General features: G+C 43.2%; 1 protein-coding gene across 2 annotated transcripts in view; it reads right to left on the bottom strand.

Moving 5' to 3' along the window:
- Positions 1 to 17,386, bottom strand: part of hmcn2 (hemicentin 2) — a 45,682-nt gene that overhangs the window by 16,777 nt on the left and 11,519 nt on the right. For both annotated transcript variants that reach the window (XM_079357917.1, XM_079357918.1), the window contains 24 exons: positions 16,707 to 16,802; positions 16,441 to 16,568; positions 16,197 to 16,341; positions 14,967 to 15,079; positions 13,417 to 13,576; positions 13,106 to 13,265; positions 8,868 to 8,995; positions 8,442 to 8,693; positions 7,228 to 7,311; positions 5,239 to 5,430; positions 5,018 to 5,148; positions 4,713 to 4,857; positions 4,222 to 4,348; positions 3,408 to 3,565; positions 2,922 to 3,200; positions 2,710 to 2,846; positions 2,363 to 2,513; positions 1,960 to 2,172; positions 1,395 to 1,508; positions 1,121 to 1,308; positions 938 to 1,034; positions 650 to 811; positions 425 to 538; positions 24 to 220 (listed from right to left, as the gene is read on the bottom strand). In XM_079357917.1, coding sequence (XP_079214043.1) covers positions 24 to 220; positions 425 to 538; positions 650 to 811; positions 938 to 1,034; positions 1,121 to 1,308; positions 1,395 to 1,508; positions 1,960 to 2,172; positions 2,363 to 2,513; positions 2,710 to 2,846; positions 2,922 to 3,200; positions 3,408 to 3,565; positions 4,222 to 4,348; positions 4,713 to 4,857; positions 5,018 to 5,148; positions 5,239 to 5,430; positions 7,228 to 7,311; positions 8,442 to 8,693; positions 8,868 to 8,995; positions 13,106 to 13,265; positions 13,417 to 13,576; positions 14,967 to 15,079; positions 16,197 to 16,341; positions 16,441 to 16,568; positions 16,707 to 16,802 — 3,671 coding nt within the window. The remainder of the gene's footprint in view (positions 1 to 23; positions 221 to 424; positions 539 to 649; positions 812 to 937; positions 1,035 to 1,120; positions 1,309 to 1,394; positions 1,509 to 1,959; positions 2,173 to 2,362; positions 2,514 to 2,709; positions 2,847 to 2,921; positions 3,201 to 3,407; positions 3,566 to 4,221; positions 4,349 to 4,712; positions 4,858 to 5,017; positions 5,149 to 5,238; positions 5,431 to 7,227; positions 7,312 to 8,441; positions 8,694 to 8,867; positions 8,996 to 13,105; positions 13,266 to 13,416; positions 13,577 to 14,966; positions 15,080 to 16,196; positions 16,342 to 16,440; positions 16,569 to 16,706; positions 16,803 to 17,386) is intronic.

The raw sequence follows: 17,386 nt of genomic DNA, 5'->3' as shown, positions 1-17,386 counted from the left end.
GATGTGAAACATATTTTCCAGACCTGAACTCCTACAATCTCCAGCTGGTGATGATCCATCTTCATCCCATTCCCTGCAGTCAGTTGCAGCCCGTTCTTGTACCAAGTGACCTCAGGCTCAGGAACACCGTGGGCTTTGCATCTCAGTGTGACCGAGGAACCAACTTGTGGTGTGACCAGGTCTGACTCAGCATCTGGACGGGGCTTCAGGGTGGGCAGGACTGATGGTTTGCACATAAAGACAGGTCATGATCTCACTCAGAAATGATATAATTCACCCGAGGACTCTGCTCGGTCACAGCTGGCTTGCAGTAAACAAGATTTTTTTTTTCTTCTTTCTTTTCTAGCCCAGACAATGTTTTTAAGATTTGATCATCTGTATATGGAGCTGAACTGTAGAGATGGGTCACCATGGGTTTGCTCACCATAAACACTGAGAATAATACTCTTCTGGTCCTGGCCTGCAGGGTTGGTGGCTGTGCACACATATTGCCCTGCATCTTCCAATCTAGCCCGGGGCAACTGTAGCATCTGGCCGCCTGCAATATAAATAAAGAAAATAAGACAGAATATAATACTGAGCGGTTATTAGCTTCAAACGAAGGACATGTCCCGCTATAAGTATGATTGAGGCATTATGTTGCTCTGACCTGGCAGAATGTGGACACCGGTGCTAAATCGAAGGACCTGCCCGTCTTTGGTCCAGGTGATCTCAGGAGGAGGGTATGCTTGCACATCACACAGTAAAGACACCATGTGCCTCTCGACCACAGTGACCTCCTCCTCTTTAGTACCAATTACTTTTGGAGGAACTGAAAGAGAAAGAAATCGTTGCGGGTATTGATATCAAATTCTAATGACGTCATTGTAAAAAACGTATTGGTCCTTCAGATAATATTGAACTAGGTTCATTTGAATTATACATGCATTTTTCTTACCTTGAACTGTCAGACTGAAATGTTTCTCAACTGTTCCAACCTTGTTCTCTGCGACACACAGATACCCTGCCATGTCTGAAACCTGGACACTCAGGAGCTATGAGGTAGAATTGTGCAAAATGTCCTTATTAAAACACGTCAGCGGGATCACTTTAGAGATTGATATTTGTGGAGAAGTCTGACCTGGAGTTGAGTTCCATCCTGGCTGATGTGGTGCTGAGAGTCTGAGTGCACCGGCTGCCCATCCCTCAGCCAAGAGACAACTGGAGCAGGATGTCCACTGGCATCACAGTGGAGGACCACAGTACTGTTCACCACTGCACCCATTTCCTCCATAAACTCTTCTGATGCTCCCATGATCACAGGAGGGACTGAACAACACAGAAGACTTCCTCATTAGAAATGTTTTTGTATCATATCCGATCAGACATTTTAAAAAGTACATGCTCTTACTGACCTAGGATCTCCAGTTCAAAGTGCATGCGGTCCTCTCCGGCCTCATTAACTGCTTGACATGTATACCTTCCAGCATCTTCTCTCTGCACTCTGACAATTTGTAGCACCTGGCCACCTGAAAAGTCACACCATTTTCACATGAATATGAACGCCAAGTCAGAATCATGAAACATGGAACATGATGGAAATCTGTCCATTGTGCCATTGGGTGGTAAAACACATGAGGTTTGCCTTGATGTTGAGAGTGGCGTGTGAGCTGTATCTCAGATGTAAATCTTGAGAATCCAAGCAAAAGTCAAGTCAAATGAAGTTTATATAGCACATTTACAACAGCTTCAGCTGACCAAAGTGCTTTACATGCACACGAACCAATACTTACCTGGACTATGAATAGTCAGGAACTGAAATTATCAAAAGGGTAAGAAACAACCATTCTAATAAATAGAGTAAGTCATGGATTTGGACCAATAAGAAAGAGTCAGGGACTCATAAGAATCATGAAACACAGGACACATAATCAGTAGTACATAACGACGCAGAGCACGCAAAAAAGAATTGCCTCTGACCTGGATGTAGTACCACTCCATCAGCAGAGGTGACTTTTTGCCCATCCTTGTACCAGCTAAGCTTAGGTGGGGGGATGGCATTACTCTCACAGGAAAGGCTGATTGGATGGCCAAGGACCACCTCCCGCTTGTCCACCATGTCATCTTCATCATCCTCATGTCCCAGACCCCAGGCTGCTTCTCTGTTAGTCACCCGGTGAAAGACTGGAGGAACTGCAAGAGAAGAGCATCTTTGTGTCAAGTCACTTTATGTTCATCTACGATTTTTGGAATGGCACAAACCTTAGTCTCATATGAACCATATATATATATATATATATATATATATATATATATATATATATATATATATATAATACTTGGCAAATGATACATTAAAATACAGATATTTGACTGAACACACCCTGAATGGTGACATGAAAGTCTCTCTTGTCCTCTCCTGCAGAGTTGGTAACCACACAGGTGTACTGCCCTTCATGGGACATCATGGCATTTTCTATCTCAAGGAGCTGGCCACTCTCCCGGATGCCAGCATGGATGTTGCCAGTAAGTAACTAAGACAAAAAAAATATGTCAGATATATAAAGCTGCAAATGGAGGTGAAGGAAAGAACATTACGTCAGGTATTCTTTATGTTTCATCTAAACCTTTGATACATTTATCTGATAGAGGTAAGAGCTTGTTTTATCATAAAAAAATAAGTGTTTATGGTTCCTAAAGATGAAAAACACGTTAGGGTGGCACACCAACCTGTCCATCTTTAAACCATTGAACTTTTGGCTCAGGGAATCCTTTGGTCAGGCAGGAGAGAGTCAAACTCCCATTGATACGCACTTTCTTTTCATGACCTCCACTTGTTGAGGAGTCACCCTCAATCTGTGGCGGGACTGATAAAAGAACATTTTAAAGCATCAATACAAGTTCAGATATTCTAATAAGCAAGTAATGTAGATTTCTCTTACCCAAAACACTTAAAGAATATTGTTTTATGGCGGTGCCGGCTGGATTGGTCGCCCTGCAGGTGTACAGGCCAGTGCTATCGCCCTGTGCTGAGCCCAGTCTCAGTGCCTGTCCACCACGGGTGTATGTAAGCTGGACGCTGGACACGATTGGCTGGTTATCCTTTAACCAGGTAATACTGGGTGTGGGTGAGCCCTCAACATCACAGGCGAGAACTGTGGGGAAACCTAGCACCACAGACACCTCTGAAGTCTCACTGGGGCCCTTGATGGTAGGGGGAGCTGGAGAGAGAAAATACACAAATGTTTAACAGTCAGAGAGATGGAAAGTGGCCCATAGAAAAGCATGAATGGATCCTTCAGGAATGTATCTGCTTTGTGCAGAAGAACCTCTAAAAAATACTTTTATGTCTTTTTTCTGATGAATATTTTTTTTACATTTTTAAAATAAAAAATATGAACAAGATTATTCTTTGATTAAGATAAGACCTTGCACTGTGAGTCTGAACTGGCGCATCTGAGTTCCTGCGTTGTTACTGGCCAGACACTGGTAAAGCCCCTGGTCCCTCAGCCTCACAGACTTCACCTTTAAAACCTGGCCATCTTCCAGAAACTCCACATGGGGGTCTCCATCACGGGACAGGACCCTGAAGAGAGAAAGAATAAAAGAGAGTTGCTTCAGGTTCTTTGTTCTGTACTAAATGTCACATCAGTAAACAGTGAGGCTTCGTTCAGACTGGCACACAAATCTGATTTTTTTCCCCCAAATCAGATCAGAATCTTATCTAACTCACTGACTGTCCACATTGCAAATTGCAAGTGACCAGAGCCGATCTGCCCGTCTTTATTGACATGGTCTGATCCGCATTGATTTCTATGGTAACTAGTTACACCCAGGAAATACAACAGCAAAATGGATGACAGAGAAGTGTGTCTATTTCTGATGCAAAAAAACTTGTGGAGCACTCTGTCCACATGCTTGTTTTACTACATGTTGGTTTTTATTCTTGCTGTTTTCTTCCACTGACCAAAGTTAACGTGTTCTTAGTCAAAGTTACTATTTACTAGTGTTGCATTGCAGGGACGCAGAAGACACATTGAAGCGACCGACATGTTCAGATTGAGTCGGATAGGAGTCAGATTTAAATCAGATTTGAAACCACCTGTGTATGCGGTTTGAATCAGATTTGGAAAAATCAGATCTCATGTGACTTTTTCTTTCCAGACTAGCGAAAAAACAAACTACACACAATCTAGATGTGATTTAGAGGTGCAATATGAACAAGGCCTTAGAGATGCTTACTCTCCATCACGGCTCCACTCCACTCGAGGTGCTGGTTTTCCACTAACTCTGCATTGAAAGTTCACCTCCTGGCCCAGCGCTACAGTCACCTCCTGCAGACGGGATGTTCCTGAGATCACTGGTGGAGCTGGGATAGAGAACACGCACAGCAGATGTATTTATCAAGAGATCAAGCTCAGAGCTGAATGAGATCATTTCAAGATCACAGTTTTGAGGAAGGAACAGGGGATGACTGCATTTTTCCAATTACAGAGGGGCGTCATTCCCAGGTCATCAGCATCGAATGTCAACCTTTAGGGTTTGCTACATCATATGAAGTATGGACGTTTCATTAATAAGTTACAGCTCTTCGACTGCTTTCCCACGAGATGTTAAGTCCCCAGAATGACAGTTTTTACTCTATACTTAACATTAATAATAATAATTTGTTTCTTACTCGAGTCATTTATCATCTACACCTAATAACAGTGTGACAGCTGCTCATCGCTCACCTTGCACCACAATGTCATATTCTCTCCGAACCTCTCCAGCTGAGTTTTGAGCTGTGCAGGAAAATCTTCCTGCATGTTCCGGCTGAACTCTGTAGATTCTCAGCATCCTGTTCCCATTTTGCAGGTAGACCCCAGGGCTGCCCACCTGGACATACAGATAAGGGTTTAGTGCAACATTAATATGTCATTGTAATTAAAACAATGGCCACTTGGTGGCATTGCACAGCTAGGTTTCAATTATATTTTGACCATTAAAATGCAGTTTTTGTTTTATTGTGAATGGGGATTCAAGGTGAAGAACTCACAGGATGCCCATCCTTGGTCCAGGTGATTGTTGGGGAGGGGATCCCAAAGGCATTACAGCCTAGAGTGAGAGGCTGCTTCAAGGTGACTGTGAGGTTCAGGGGCTGGCCATCGTCCTGGATCTCTGGGGGAACTGAAGAAACGCAGAAAAATAAGAGAATTATTTCCGTTCCATTTATATTGATTCATCAGGACGAGGAAACGGCACTAACTTAATTCTCACCATTTACTTTGAGCCTCGTCTTTCTCTCCACAGATCCTGCGTCATTGGTGGCCACACACTTGAAGTCCCCACTGTGGCTGGCAGACGCTGTGCTAATTACAAGAGCGCCATCCCTCTCGACAGAAAACTCGGATTGTTCCGGGTGTATCTCCAGGCCGTTCTTGAACCAGCGTACCTTGGGAGGAGGAGAACCTGCGGGTGCCCACAAAGAAAGAGAATATAAACTACATTTTATTGATTGCATCTGACATAAAGAAAAGTTACTTCCATCTCTCAGCTTCTCAACAGGAGAAGTTAATGGGCATGCGGCCCAGGCTAGAAAAAGCAGGCTCTACATTTATCTGTTGGACAGTAGGACAGCTGGGGAGCCCAAGCCAAAATGGTTAGAGTCCTTGTAGCCTGCAAGCTTACGATTTCAAGGTCAGAGTCACATAAAAATTTAACACAGGGGTATGCTGGAGAGATGCAAAATGCACGATTTAAAACACCAGCCCCAAGATTTATTACCAAACAGTGAGGCAAGAATCTTGAGTAGTAAGCAGTTCAAAGGCAGTGGCGCGTTTACTCAGGAGCCTGAAACAGATGTCTGCTGAGGATTACTGGGTGGAAAAGGGCTGGAAATGGTCATGAGGATGAAAGGTGGAGAGCGGGGAACAGTGGAGGATTTTGTATCAAACACAACAGCCTCAAAGAAAGAAAAAAAGATAGACACTGAAAGAGCAGTGCAGTGGAGTAATCCAAATGCCACAGCTCTGTCTATTTACAGAGGTGTTACACATACAAACCCCACAGACGAGAGGGGGAAATCAAACAGCTCCCTTCCTCAATCTGAAAAGTCCCGACCACATGAGACGCAGCTTGAGCAAAGGTGATGTTATCTTCCGTTGCTTCTCAGGCACGTGTTTACAGTTAAGGAGCTCAAAGAGAAATTCATTATCTCATTGCTGGGGGGGGGGGGAATGAATACAGATGTTCTATTTTAGATGTTAACAGATCTCATTAGCAGACTTTGAATGTACTTGCTGGGGCTGACGAAGCCGGGGATTATCCCTTCCATGTGTTTCTCAAATAATTACCTTGATCAAATGCGGTGCCCTTGTTGGCGGATAAATAGTGCCCTTCTGGCAGAAACTGCACTTTATCTCCCTCATGCAGACAGATCTCAAGAGAACAATGACAAGGATCTTTGTCTCGTGCTTCTGGCTGCCTCTCTAGGGTGTCAAGAGCATCAAGTATTTCAGTGTGAGCCCTCTGAGGCCTGGCACAGCCAGCATGCATGTTGCTGCCGGCATGACTTGTATGGAAAGAGGGTTAGTATGGCTACATGCTTTCCTTCCTGTTCTTCTCAGTACATCTCAGACATCTCAGTCCTTCGTCTGCCAGCAGCAGCAGCCTGTAATTAGGATTCCTCTCCCAGCAGGCCCGGACGCAGTGGAAAGCAGATGTGGCTCGACGAGGCAGCAGGCGGACTGATGTTCCAGCTGTTGCGCCGCATTAGATACAGTCCTCACCTTCTCTGTCCGAGTTGGTTACCATGGCACAGTCTGATACAAACAATACCTGTTTGCATGGGCTGTCAGGGGTATCTATTGGGGAATCGGCGAACGTAAACAGACACTCACTGTGTTTTGGTAATAATTGCAAGCTCTCCACATCCATCCACGATGCCACCGTGTTTGCACAGCAACATTCAAATATATAGAGAACAACATGTCTCTGGGTGCTCTGATTAAAAAAAAAAAAAAAAGATGTGCCTTGAAAGATGGCATGTAGAAGTCCACAGTGACGGTGAAACACTCCTTTGATGGTGCACAAACACACATCTGTCCCACATTTGAAGAGGAATTTTCTCTTCTCGCCATAAAAAGGAACATCAATTTTAAGCTCTAACAACTTTAGTCACACTTTGTAAATTGTTATTTTTATTAATGCCAGGTTTTTGATCTTCGCCTGTCTCAGGCGGACTCTTGTGAATCATACAGTGTGTACCTTCAGCAGGACAGGGGATGATGACCTTGTTGTTTGCTACTTTCTCCATGATTGCATCTCCAGGTTCTGGAAAGGATGGGGCCGCTGTGATGAAAAGAAAAACATGTTAGGTTCTGCCTGTGCAAGTCTAGTTGGTGTACTGAACATGACATTAAAGCTATGAGGAGTATTAGTCAGAGTTAATAGATGTTTGAGTTCAGGTAAAAAAAAGTCAGTGACTGGACGCTTTAGAGGGATTCCTGTAGGTCTAAGATGTGTTGCATTCCACAGGTATCCTTAGTCCCATGGAACCTATGACGGCCACGGATGACCTACATTAACCTCTAACAGCCGAGCCAGGTTGCCTGAGTTATATAGATACTTATTAGAGGTCAGTCTCATTCACATCAGGTCATGTAGTCATGTCTCATCAGCGGTTAGGGATGCTAAGAGTCATCAAAAGGAGGCATTTCGAGGATCATACATAAAACATCATCCTTTACATTAAAACATAGTGATAAGTACAGCTCATAGAGATCATTGTCATGTATGCATTAAGTAAATGAGAATAAAATAAGAATATGTGAGGATGATTTTCTGTCCGACTTGCTGAATGGTAAATGAACTTTGCACTTTTCTAGTCTTTTGACTACTCAAAGTGCTTTTTACACCACAGTTCACACCTATCCATTCACAGCACGTTCACACACTAGTGGCAGAAGCTGCTCTGCAAAGTGTCCATCAGTATTAACTAATCACATTACCATACACATTTACATGCCACTGACTTGGCAGCGGGAGCATTTTGGGGTTAAGTGCCTTGCCTAAGGACACTGCAGCATGTGAGTGCAGGAGCTGGGGATTGAACCCGTGTCCTTCAGGTTTAGAGACGACCAACTCGACTCACTGAGACACAGCTGCCAGAATTTGGAGTATGTTAATTGTTTAGACCTTTAAACACTTTGGTTTTTTCGAAGACTGTGGGTTGTATGGAGTCATCTTGTTCCTGGATAACTAGGTTCTCATCCTCTTGCAGCTCCTGCACCTCGAGAGACTACTTTTAAAACTAGGAGGGCCTGAAACTGGGCCACAATCAGTGTTCCTGTCAACACTGCTTAGAACTCTGTTATTTTAAACATTTCAGGCGCTGTACTGTATACACTGAGGAATCATTTTCTTCAGTTCTGCCTAATATTACATGGGGTTTTGAAAACTGCACAGAAGATAACATTTACCAAGTATTTCCAGCTTGATCTCTAAGGTCTCCTGTCCAGCGCTGTTCCTGGCCACGCACTGGTAAGTGCCCTGATCAGCGAGGCTGACCTGCTGGATCCTGAGGGGCGTAGTATTCTTGACCCCCACAGGAAGCCCATTACGAAACCAGCTGACCTCAGGGCTTGGCTCTCCCTGGACCACACAAGGCAGAGTCACCGTTTGGCCAATCAGAGCTTTCAGGAGGGAGGGTGCTGGCTGAATTCTAGGCTTAGCTGAGGATGAAAACAAGTATGCTGAAGACAAGACTAACAGCATCATTGAACATTTATATTTGACATATTTTAGCAGGGATGTATTTAGATCAAACCAATCAACACCACACATTTTTTTTAAAAGGCCAGTTTTATGGATTCTAAAAAGTTTCTAATGAGGCCCAGCAGAGTTACCTTGAATGTGTAAATTGTAGCTCAGGGACACGTTGCCTGCTGGGTTTTCTGCAGTACAGGTGTAAAGTTTACTATCAATCAGGCGCACATCAGTGATCCTCAGAGAGCCTGAAGGCAACACCGTGAACCTGGGGAGTGGTTAGGGGTCAAGGGTAAAGAGACGAAGAAAACAACACTTGAGTCACTGACGCTCTACAACCACGGCATTTTGAGATAACACTTGTTCCTGTTTTGAAGCAATATTTCCTTGAGTGACATGTTTACATTGTACAAACACAGTATATGAGCCTATAAATAGCTAATTATATACACTCAACAAAAATATAAACGCAACACTTTTGTTTTTGCTCCCATTTGTCATGAGATGGACTCAAAGATCTAAAATTCATTCCAGATACACAATATTACCATTTCTCTCAAACATTGTTCATAAATCTGTCTAAATGTGTGATAGTGAGCACTTTTGCTTTGCTGAGACAATCCATCCCACCTCACAGGTGTGCCACATCAAGATGCTCATCAGACACCATGATTAGTGCACAGGTGTACCTTATACTGCCCACAATAAAAGGCCACTCTGAAATGTGCAGTTTTGTCTCACAGCAAAATGCCACAGATGGCGCAAGCATTGAGGGAGCGTGCAATTGGCATGCTGACAGCAGGAATGTCAACCAGATCTGTTGCTCGGGCATTGAATGTTCATTTCTCCACCATAAGCCGTCTCCAAAGGCGTTTCAGAGAATATGGCAGTACATCCAACCGGCCTCACAACCGCAGACCACGTGTAACCACACCAGCCCAGGACCTCCACATCCAGCAGGTTCACCTCCAAGATCGTCTGAGACCAGCTACTCAGACAGCTGCTGAAACAATTGGTTTGCATAACCAAAGAATTTCTGCACAAACTGTCAGAAACCGTCTCAGGGAAGCTCAACTGCATGCTCGTCGTCCTCATCGGGGTCTTAACCTGACTCCAGATCGTCGCCGTAACAGACTTGAGTGGGCAAATGCTCACATTCGATGGCGTCTGGCACGTTGGAGAGGTGTTCTCTTCACGGATGAATCTCGGTTTACATTGTTCAGGGCAGATGGCAGACAGCGTGTGTGGCGTCGTGTGGGTGAGCGCTTTGCTGATGTCAATGTTGTGGATCGAGTGGCCCATGGTGGTGGTGGGGTTATGGTATGGGCAGGCATCTGTTATGGACGAAGAACACAGGTGCATTTTATTGATGGCATTTTGAATGCACAGAGATACCGTGATGAGATCCTGAGGCCCATTGTTGTGCCATACATCCATGAACATCACCTCATGTTTCAGCAAGATAATGCACGGCCCCATGTTGCAAGGATCTGTACACAATTCTTGGAAGCTGAAAATGTCCCAGTTCTTGCATGGCCAGCATACTCACCGGACATGTCACCCATTGAGCATGTTTGGGATGTGCTTGACCGGCGTATACGACAGCGCGTACCAGTTCCCACTAATATCCAGCAACTTCGCACAGCCATTGAAGAGGAGTGGACCAACATTCCACAGGCCACAATTGACAATCTGATAAACTCTATGCGAAGAAGATGTGTTGCACTGCATGAGGCAAATGGTGGTCACACCAGATACTGACTGGTTCTGAGTCCCCAGACCCTCAATAAAGCAAAAACTGCACATTTCAGGGTGGCCTTTTATTGTGGACAGTCTAAGGTACACCTATGCACTAATCATGGTGTCTGATGAGCATCTTGATGTGGCACACCTGTGAGGTGGGATGGATTGTCTCAGCAAAGCAAAAGTGCTCACTATCACACATTTAGACAGATTTATGAACAATGTTTGAGAGAAATGGTAATATTGTGTATCTGGAATGAATTTTAGATCTTTGAGTCCATCTCATGACAAATGGGAGCAAAAACAAAAGTGTTGCGTTTATATTTTTGTTGAGTATATGTAGGCTGCTTGGTGTTTTGGATATGTGCAGCTGTTGGGATGAGATATCACTATTTATATTTTGATCTCAACACTGATAGTTATGTTCGAGGACAGATTTCAATATGCAGTTTTGCCTCTCTTTCTATCATTAGTAGTGGATGGAAACAGTTCCTGTAAACAGATTCTGATACAATTCCCAGAACAGCTACTGCCAGAGGCTCGCTGATAAAGTGGTTCATTAGCGTGCAAAATAATTAGATAATATGTACAATTTTGGCAATTAGTGGAAAGAATGGAGCATGATACTGGATTGTTTATTGTGCTGCTTTTTTTTCTCCACTTTAAATGTGAATAAGTGGGCTCTGAACATGAAACAACGCCTATGTGAAGTGACCGGCTGAAGTGAACTGGAAAGCTGTCGATAGCTTCTTCGCATTTGCGTTGTTTGGCTGAAAGACAGAAGAATTAATCTGCAAAACGTAAAAAATGACGAGCAAGGACGCACCAAGTGGAATCTGGAAGTTTGCGGCCTTGTCAGCTCTCCAGTGAGTTGTTACCTTCACAATTTCCCATTGTCCAGGGTATTGTCAGTGTAAACGCTTAGTCGAAATTCAACACAGCGATGTCACCATATCACGTAAAGGTCATAGGCTTTAAAAAAAAAAAAAAAAAAAAAATCCTGTTTTGAACAGTATTTTTAGCACTGGCAATTGTGACCACACAGGTTTCCTTGATGATTACATTTCGCTCCCTGAAGAAAAGCCTCATGGAGAGCAAGTTGTTCTGCCAAAGCAGCCAGTTCAGCCACTCATTCACAGACAAAAAAGATGATGGATGTGATCACACACACTAACCTTCAATCCAAAAAAAAAAAATACACTGTTACACAAAAATGGTTAACTCAGTTAAACGTGCTTAAATCTAGGTCAGCGTATTTAAAGGACTGTGTGGTAACCTGTCTTGCTACAGAAGCTGTCCAGCTGCATAAATGCATAATATGAAGGAATGTAAACACACCTCTGTGATTTATCTTAGATAAGTGTGTCTGCTAAGCAACTGATTTATAACAATAACATGTTCATCTAAGTGGAAATGAGCTCGGTGCACAAAGAGCTCTCTATTTCAGCTGCACATATGGTGTAATGTGGCTCCCCCACCTCCTCAAACAGCCTGAGGAGAGGCAGCAACGTCTAACATTGGAACCAAATGACTGCCTCTGCAGAGGTTTGGGCTTTGACTGCAGCGCTGCCTGCGACACAGCAGTGCCACCAAGAAGATTGACACAAGCTTCAGTACACAAGACTTTGGCCCATCTTCTCCCCCATCCATCACTCCCTGCATCGGTGTGAAGTTATCTATCCGACACAGTCTGAAAACAGTAAAGACTAACTGGGACAAATTGGCCGTGTCCGAATTCGGCCGAGAGAGAACCACTTACATACTGTTCAGTAGCTCTGTGTCTTACTCCTCCCACCCCCCTTCTGCTTTTTGCTGGCACTAGCCTTTTACGTGACTCTGGCAGAAATCTTACCGCCCACTGATTTAAGTTATTTCAACAATCAGCACCCTCTGGTCATTTCCTCTGACCCACAGAGCAAGCTCTCCCTCCTTCACAGCCTGCTTGTTTCCCCAAGTCCTGCATATGCAAAGCACGGGCCGATGTGGGGGTTGTTCACAGAGATGTGTTATTCTCATCAGACAGTAAAGAGTAAAGAGTCAGCATGTTGTTTTATAGCTAAAGCCCCCCAGGGAATCCGACCATCAGGCAGACAGGGCTTGTGTCTCTGCCTCTGTCAGTTCGTTGTCCTCCCCTCTTCCTGGCAGCCCCAACTCCATCCTCGTCTTTTTCCTTCTTCCTGGCCCCACACAAGTCACGCTGTAACTGAGTCACCATGGCTTTCAACCCACTCTGTCATTCTTCTATCTACCCAAAACAATTCAGGCTGGAGAGTCTGTCTTACATATAACCAGTCTGTGTCCTGTCTGTAACCTGAGTGACCACACATGTAAGTCAGGAATAAGCCAACCGTGCAGGACCAGATGTTCTTCCTCAGTGTAGCCAGCTAAGTCGAGCCCCCCACACAGCTCTATGACAGACTGGCGATGCCTCTGCCTCACTGCTCTTCAGAAGGCAACACTAAATTAGCTTCAAACATTAGCAGCAGCTCGAAATGGCAGCCAGCTTAGGCCCCTTGAAAAAGCCGAGTCAGATGTTAAGACATCGAAGGTAAGGCATGGTGAGATCTTCTTTTAACATAATGTTTCACTTAGTTTTACTGCTTCATTGTCAGAGTGAGGTAATACTTCCTCTTACCCAGCTGTGACAGGGGGGATAGGATGCCCATTTCGGCTCCATGTTACTCGTGGAGACGGACTCCCCTGGGCATCACATGGGAGAACAACCTCTGTGCCCACCTCTGCAGCCATCTTTACTGTGTCGTCATGGCCGCTCACACCGATTATTTTGGGCATGGCTGTAGGTGATGGAAAAAAAAGTTGTAAGAATAGCTATTTGTTTTACCACATGTGTCTCTCAAAGCTCGTTCAGTGTGTAGACAGGTCAGCCTTTGTTAAATTAAACACTTCTATGTTTGGGTGACTGCGGTTTAACATGTGTTTGCTTACTGTTGACACTGAGCTGAATCTCTCTGCTAGCGTAGCCCACAGGACTTGAGGCCGTGCAGATGTAAATCCCTTCATCCTGAGTGGTGGGATGGGGGATGTGGAGGTATCCATCAGGGTCAGACTGAAGAGAGGAGTGGTCCCTGGGTAGAGGCTGCCTCCCCTGCAGGACAGCAAGCATAAAGACCAGACGGAATATACTGTTAATACAAGCTGTCTGCCCAACAGAGCAAGGACACTAAGCTTCGTTTAAAGTTTATGACCCAACCTTTGATGTGGAATGTAATTACAGAGCACCCTTTTAACTCACCATCTATCCCCAAGAATGCAAACCTGCTGCAAACGGACCAGCTTTGAAAGTAGAAATTGCTTTTACAGATTCACTTTTATCTGACAAGGAAATAAATTTATTAAACTCTTGAGTGCTATTTTGAATACGTTTGGGAACAAAGAAAGGAAGAAAAATCTGGCTCAGTTCAACAATATGTAGAAAACGAAAGTTTGCTTCCAACGCTGATGGTGTAATGTTGTTTGGTCATTATTTATTTTTTCATAGTTTATTTTTTTAAATTGAAATGTCAATAACTGCTTTTCCTGATTGCATTGACCTAATTTTAAAACATTTATAATAATAATTACTGAAGAAAAGTGATTACCTTATCTTCTACTAGAAATTCTATTCAGTGCTGCATAACATGTGTAATAATAACATCTGACAACAAGATCTGTGTTTTTCCGAATGGGTAAAACACGCTGCTTTTAGGATTTAACTGCATATTACCTTTGAAGATTTATTCTGATGATTTGATCGTTTTTCAAACCGAAGTCTACAATATGCTGCAGGAGATCATTTAACTGCATTCCATATTTAAAACACATTCGTGAGTGGTTTGTCATTGTCAAGCAGCAATATGGTAGAGTTGCTATGGTTACATCCTTCCAGGCCAGGTTAATCACATCTTGATTGCAGAACGAACCATTATTGTGGCTGTTTATGGAGTGTTCTCACCAATCAAAAGAAATTACAGAGAAGGAGAAGGAGAGGAGAATGGCAGCTCTTAGACTATAATACTTCTGTAGAGACTAAACTCCAAGCAGTACAAAAAAATCATTTTACTTAAAGTGATCATTAAATAATCAAAATTACATAAAGTTTACTCTTACGAAAGAAATACTAGCTTCAACGTGTCATAAGTACCGTAGTAAATACTGAGAGAATTTATTTATTTGATAAATATAACTATTCTATCATAAGAATAACTAATGCTGAATCATTTGGCTCAAAATCCCACTCTTACATCATCAGAACAGGATTGGACATTGAACTTCTCCTCAATAAAACATGCTCTATTATCCACAATTATTTACAAACTCTTAATGATGATTCGTTTCCATTTTCCAGCTCATTCCAGACGAATGAATGCCAAGTGCGATCCTCACGAGATAATATTGTGGGAGTAAGGGCTGTCCAATTAGTCATGCATTGGTATATGGGATGTAGCCAAAGCAATCGTACAGAAAAGTAGCTTTCCACCATCAGTGTGACAACCTACCTTGGACCAGACAATTTTTGGCTTGGGAACTCCGCTGGACTCACATGACAGTGTCATGGCTACACCCTCGTTGGCAATGTAGTGGTACGGACCGGCGATGATCTCAGGGGGCACTGTGGAAGAAGTAGGTCACAGAACACAGCTGTCTGACTGACCGTGAAGACGCAGGCCTGCAGTATTATCACTGGACTAAGCCAGCCAGCAGTATGAGCACTCGAGGCATTTCTTCATTACTAACTGATGATGAACTATAATCTAGCCTGTCTGTCATTACGTGCCTATGAACAAAATGAGCTTTTCATCAAAGCCTGCAGTAAATGAACCCTCTCACTAAGATGACAGCAGGTGGTCAACTCACTGACAAATTGTTCTTTTCTATGACTCAGCAAACTACGGACCAGACTGTCCAAAACGGACACATCTTTTGAACTGAAAAACTGATGCATAGTCAAGGAAATAGTTTAACTTCTACCTCGAAACTGTCCGACAGTTGTTTGAAGACATTTACTGTCTTTAGGGAGTGAGATCAGCAGATTGATGCCACTGTCCACATGACTGTTCATGAAGAACCTCTGTAGCATACGAATGCTTTTGATTCATTTTAGCATACTATAATACTTACAATGACGATTCTTAAGAGCCATCATTAAATTAAATGGTCTGTAAAGCAGTTGTTTTAAAACATGTAAGTCTAAGCATTCTTTTAGATCAAATTAGATCTTTGGATGACCTACCAGTCTACCTAACAACCTTTCGAATTGTCAAATACTCTGGGTGACTGCGGGAGATCGGTTTAATACAGTTAACCTAGTTAACCCAGATTTCCCTCTGTGGGGGATCAATAAAATGTATACTTAAACATTTAAACAATAAACTGTGCTCCTCTCCAAATCACTCTCTTCTGAAGATTTCTTGTGCTTTAAGGGTGGCCAGCCATGTCCACGTTTTGCTGTTTGTTTTTTCAATTGTCAATTCCGGCTTTAAAAATTAAGTAAAAAATTATTATTTTTTTTTTTTTTTTTTTTACATAGGAGTTGCTGTGCTTCTGACTGCTTAAAGTCTCCACCAAATAACCTGCGGACCAGGCTAGGCTAGCCAAGTCAACGGGATCCTTTGCAGGCTCTTGCTTCACTTTTTTTTTTTACATGTGTCGTCCATCCAATATAACTCTCAGCAAGAAGCTGAATAAACTTACCAAAATCTGACTATACTGATAATATGTGTTCTTACCGTGAACGTCCAGGTCAACTGTAATGTTCATGGTGCCTGCTACATTCACCGCAGTGCAGACATATGTTCCAGCATCCTCTTGGCTGGCTCTTTCAATGTGCAAACTCCCATCACTCCTTATGAACATTCTCCCATTAAGCTGGACCTATGAAGAAAAGAAAACATTCCTGTCACGACACAACACAAAAAACATCAAAAGATGTTCAGCATTTATGAGAATTAATAAGGGGATTTTCACTCTTACAGGTTTTCCATTGTAGGACCAGTGTCTTTCCGGAAGAGGTATTCCATCCAATAGCATACAAGGAATACTCAGGGACTGGCCGATACCAGTAGTGATGAGCGGGGCGCCCTGGGCCAAGAGAGGAGGCTCTGCAAGAAAAGAAAGTGTGAAGATCTAAATACTGACCAAGGGCAGAGAAGTGTTCAAGTATTATAAGGCTGTATTCAGCCAACACCATATTGAACTGTATATATGTAGAGCGATGAAAGACGTTAAAAAAGGCCTACCCAGTCCGGTGATAGTAACTCTGGCCTCGGTCTTGATGGTTCCAAACTGGTTCTGGGCCTCACAGATGAACAGCCCTTCATCATCCAGCCACACACCTGTTGTCAAACACAAAGAAAGCAGGCACTGAGAAAGGACAGGAACACTACATCTGAGATTAGAAGCAGAACCACACTTGCTTAGAAAGACAACAATTTATCGAGAAAAACAAGTCCACGTTAATAGCAGTTAAGTCCTTTACATAGCAACTGGTGTTATTGGTTTGACTTCAATGTGATGTTAAAAATAGAAATAATAGGATTAATGGTTTTGCTCAGCTGCCAGACTGCTAACACACAAGATAATTCTCTTGAGATCGCATGTCAACATATGATTGACCTCTGGTGTTCAGATAGTAAAGCTTGTGTTTAAATATGAGACGACAAGACATTCAGCATTGAAACAGTTTGTGCATAACACAGTATGGATAGAGACGTTTCATTGAATAACTGCAGGTAGAAAATGAAGCCATCTGCAACAGATTGAGCTAATTAGGCCAGACTACGGGCACAATGGAAACAATGACTGATGCAGCCAATGCAAAAACATCCTCTCCACCATCAGAACTAACACAATAACATTAGGAGTCCCGAAAGAACACAAACCCTTCCCTTAAGAGGTCAGGATTAGTCATATTCAAGGC

Source organism: Symphodus melops (assembly GCF_947650265.1).
Source record: "Symphodus melops genome assembly, chromosome: 1".
Lineage (NCBI taxonomy): Eukaryota > Metazoa > Chordata > Actinopteri > Labriformes > Labridae > Symphodus > Symphodus melops.
The sequence above is the reverse complement of the archived record's forward strand: the minus strand, read 5'-3'. Positions and strand labels throughout refer to the sequence as shown.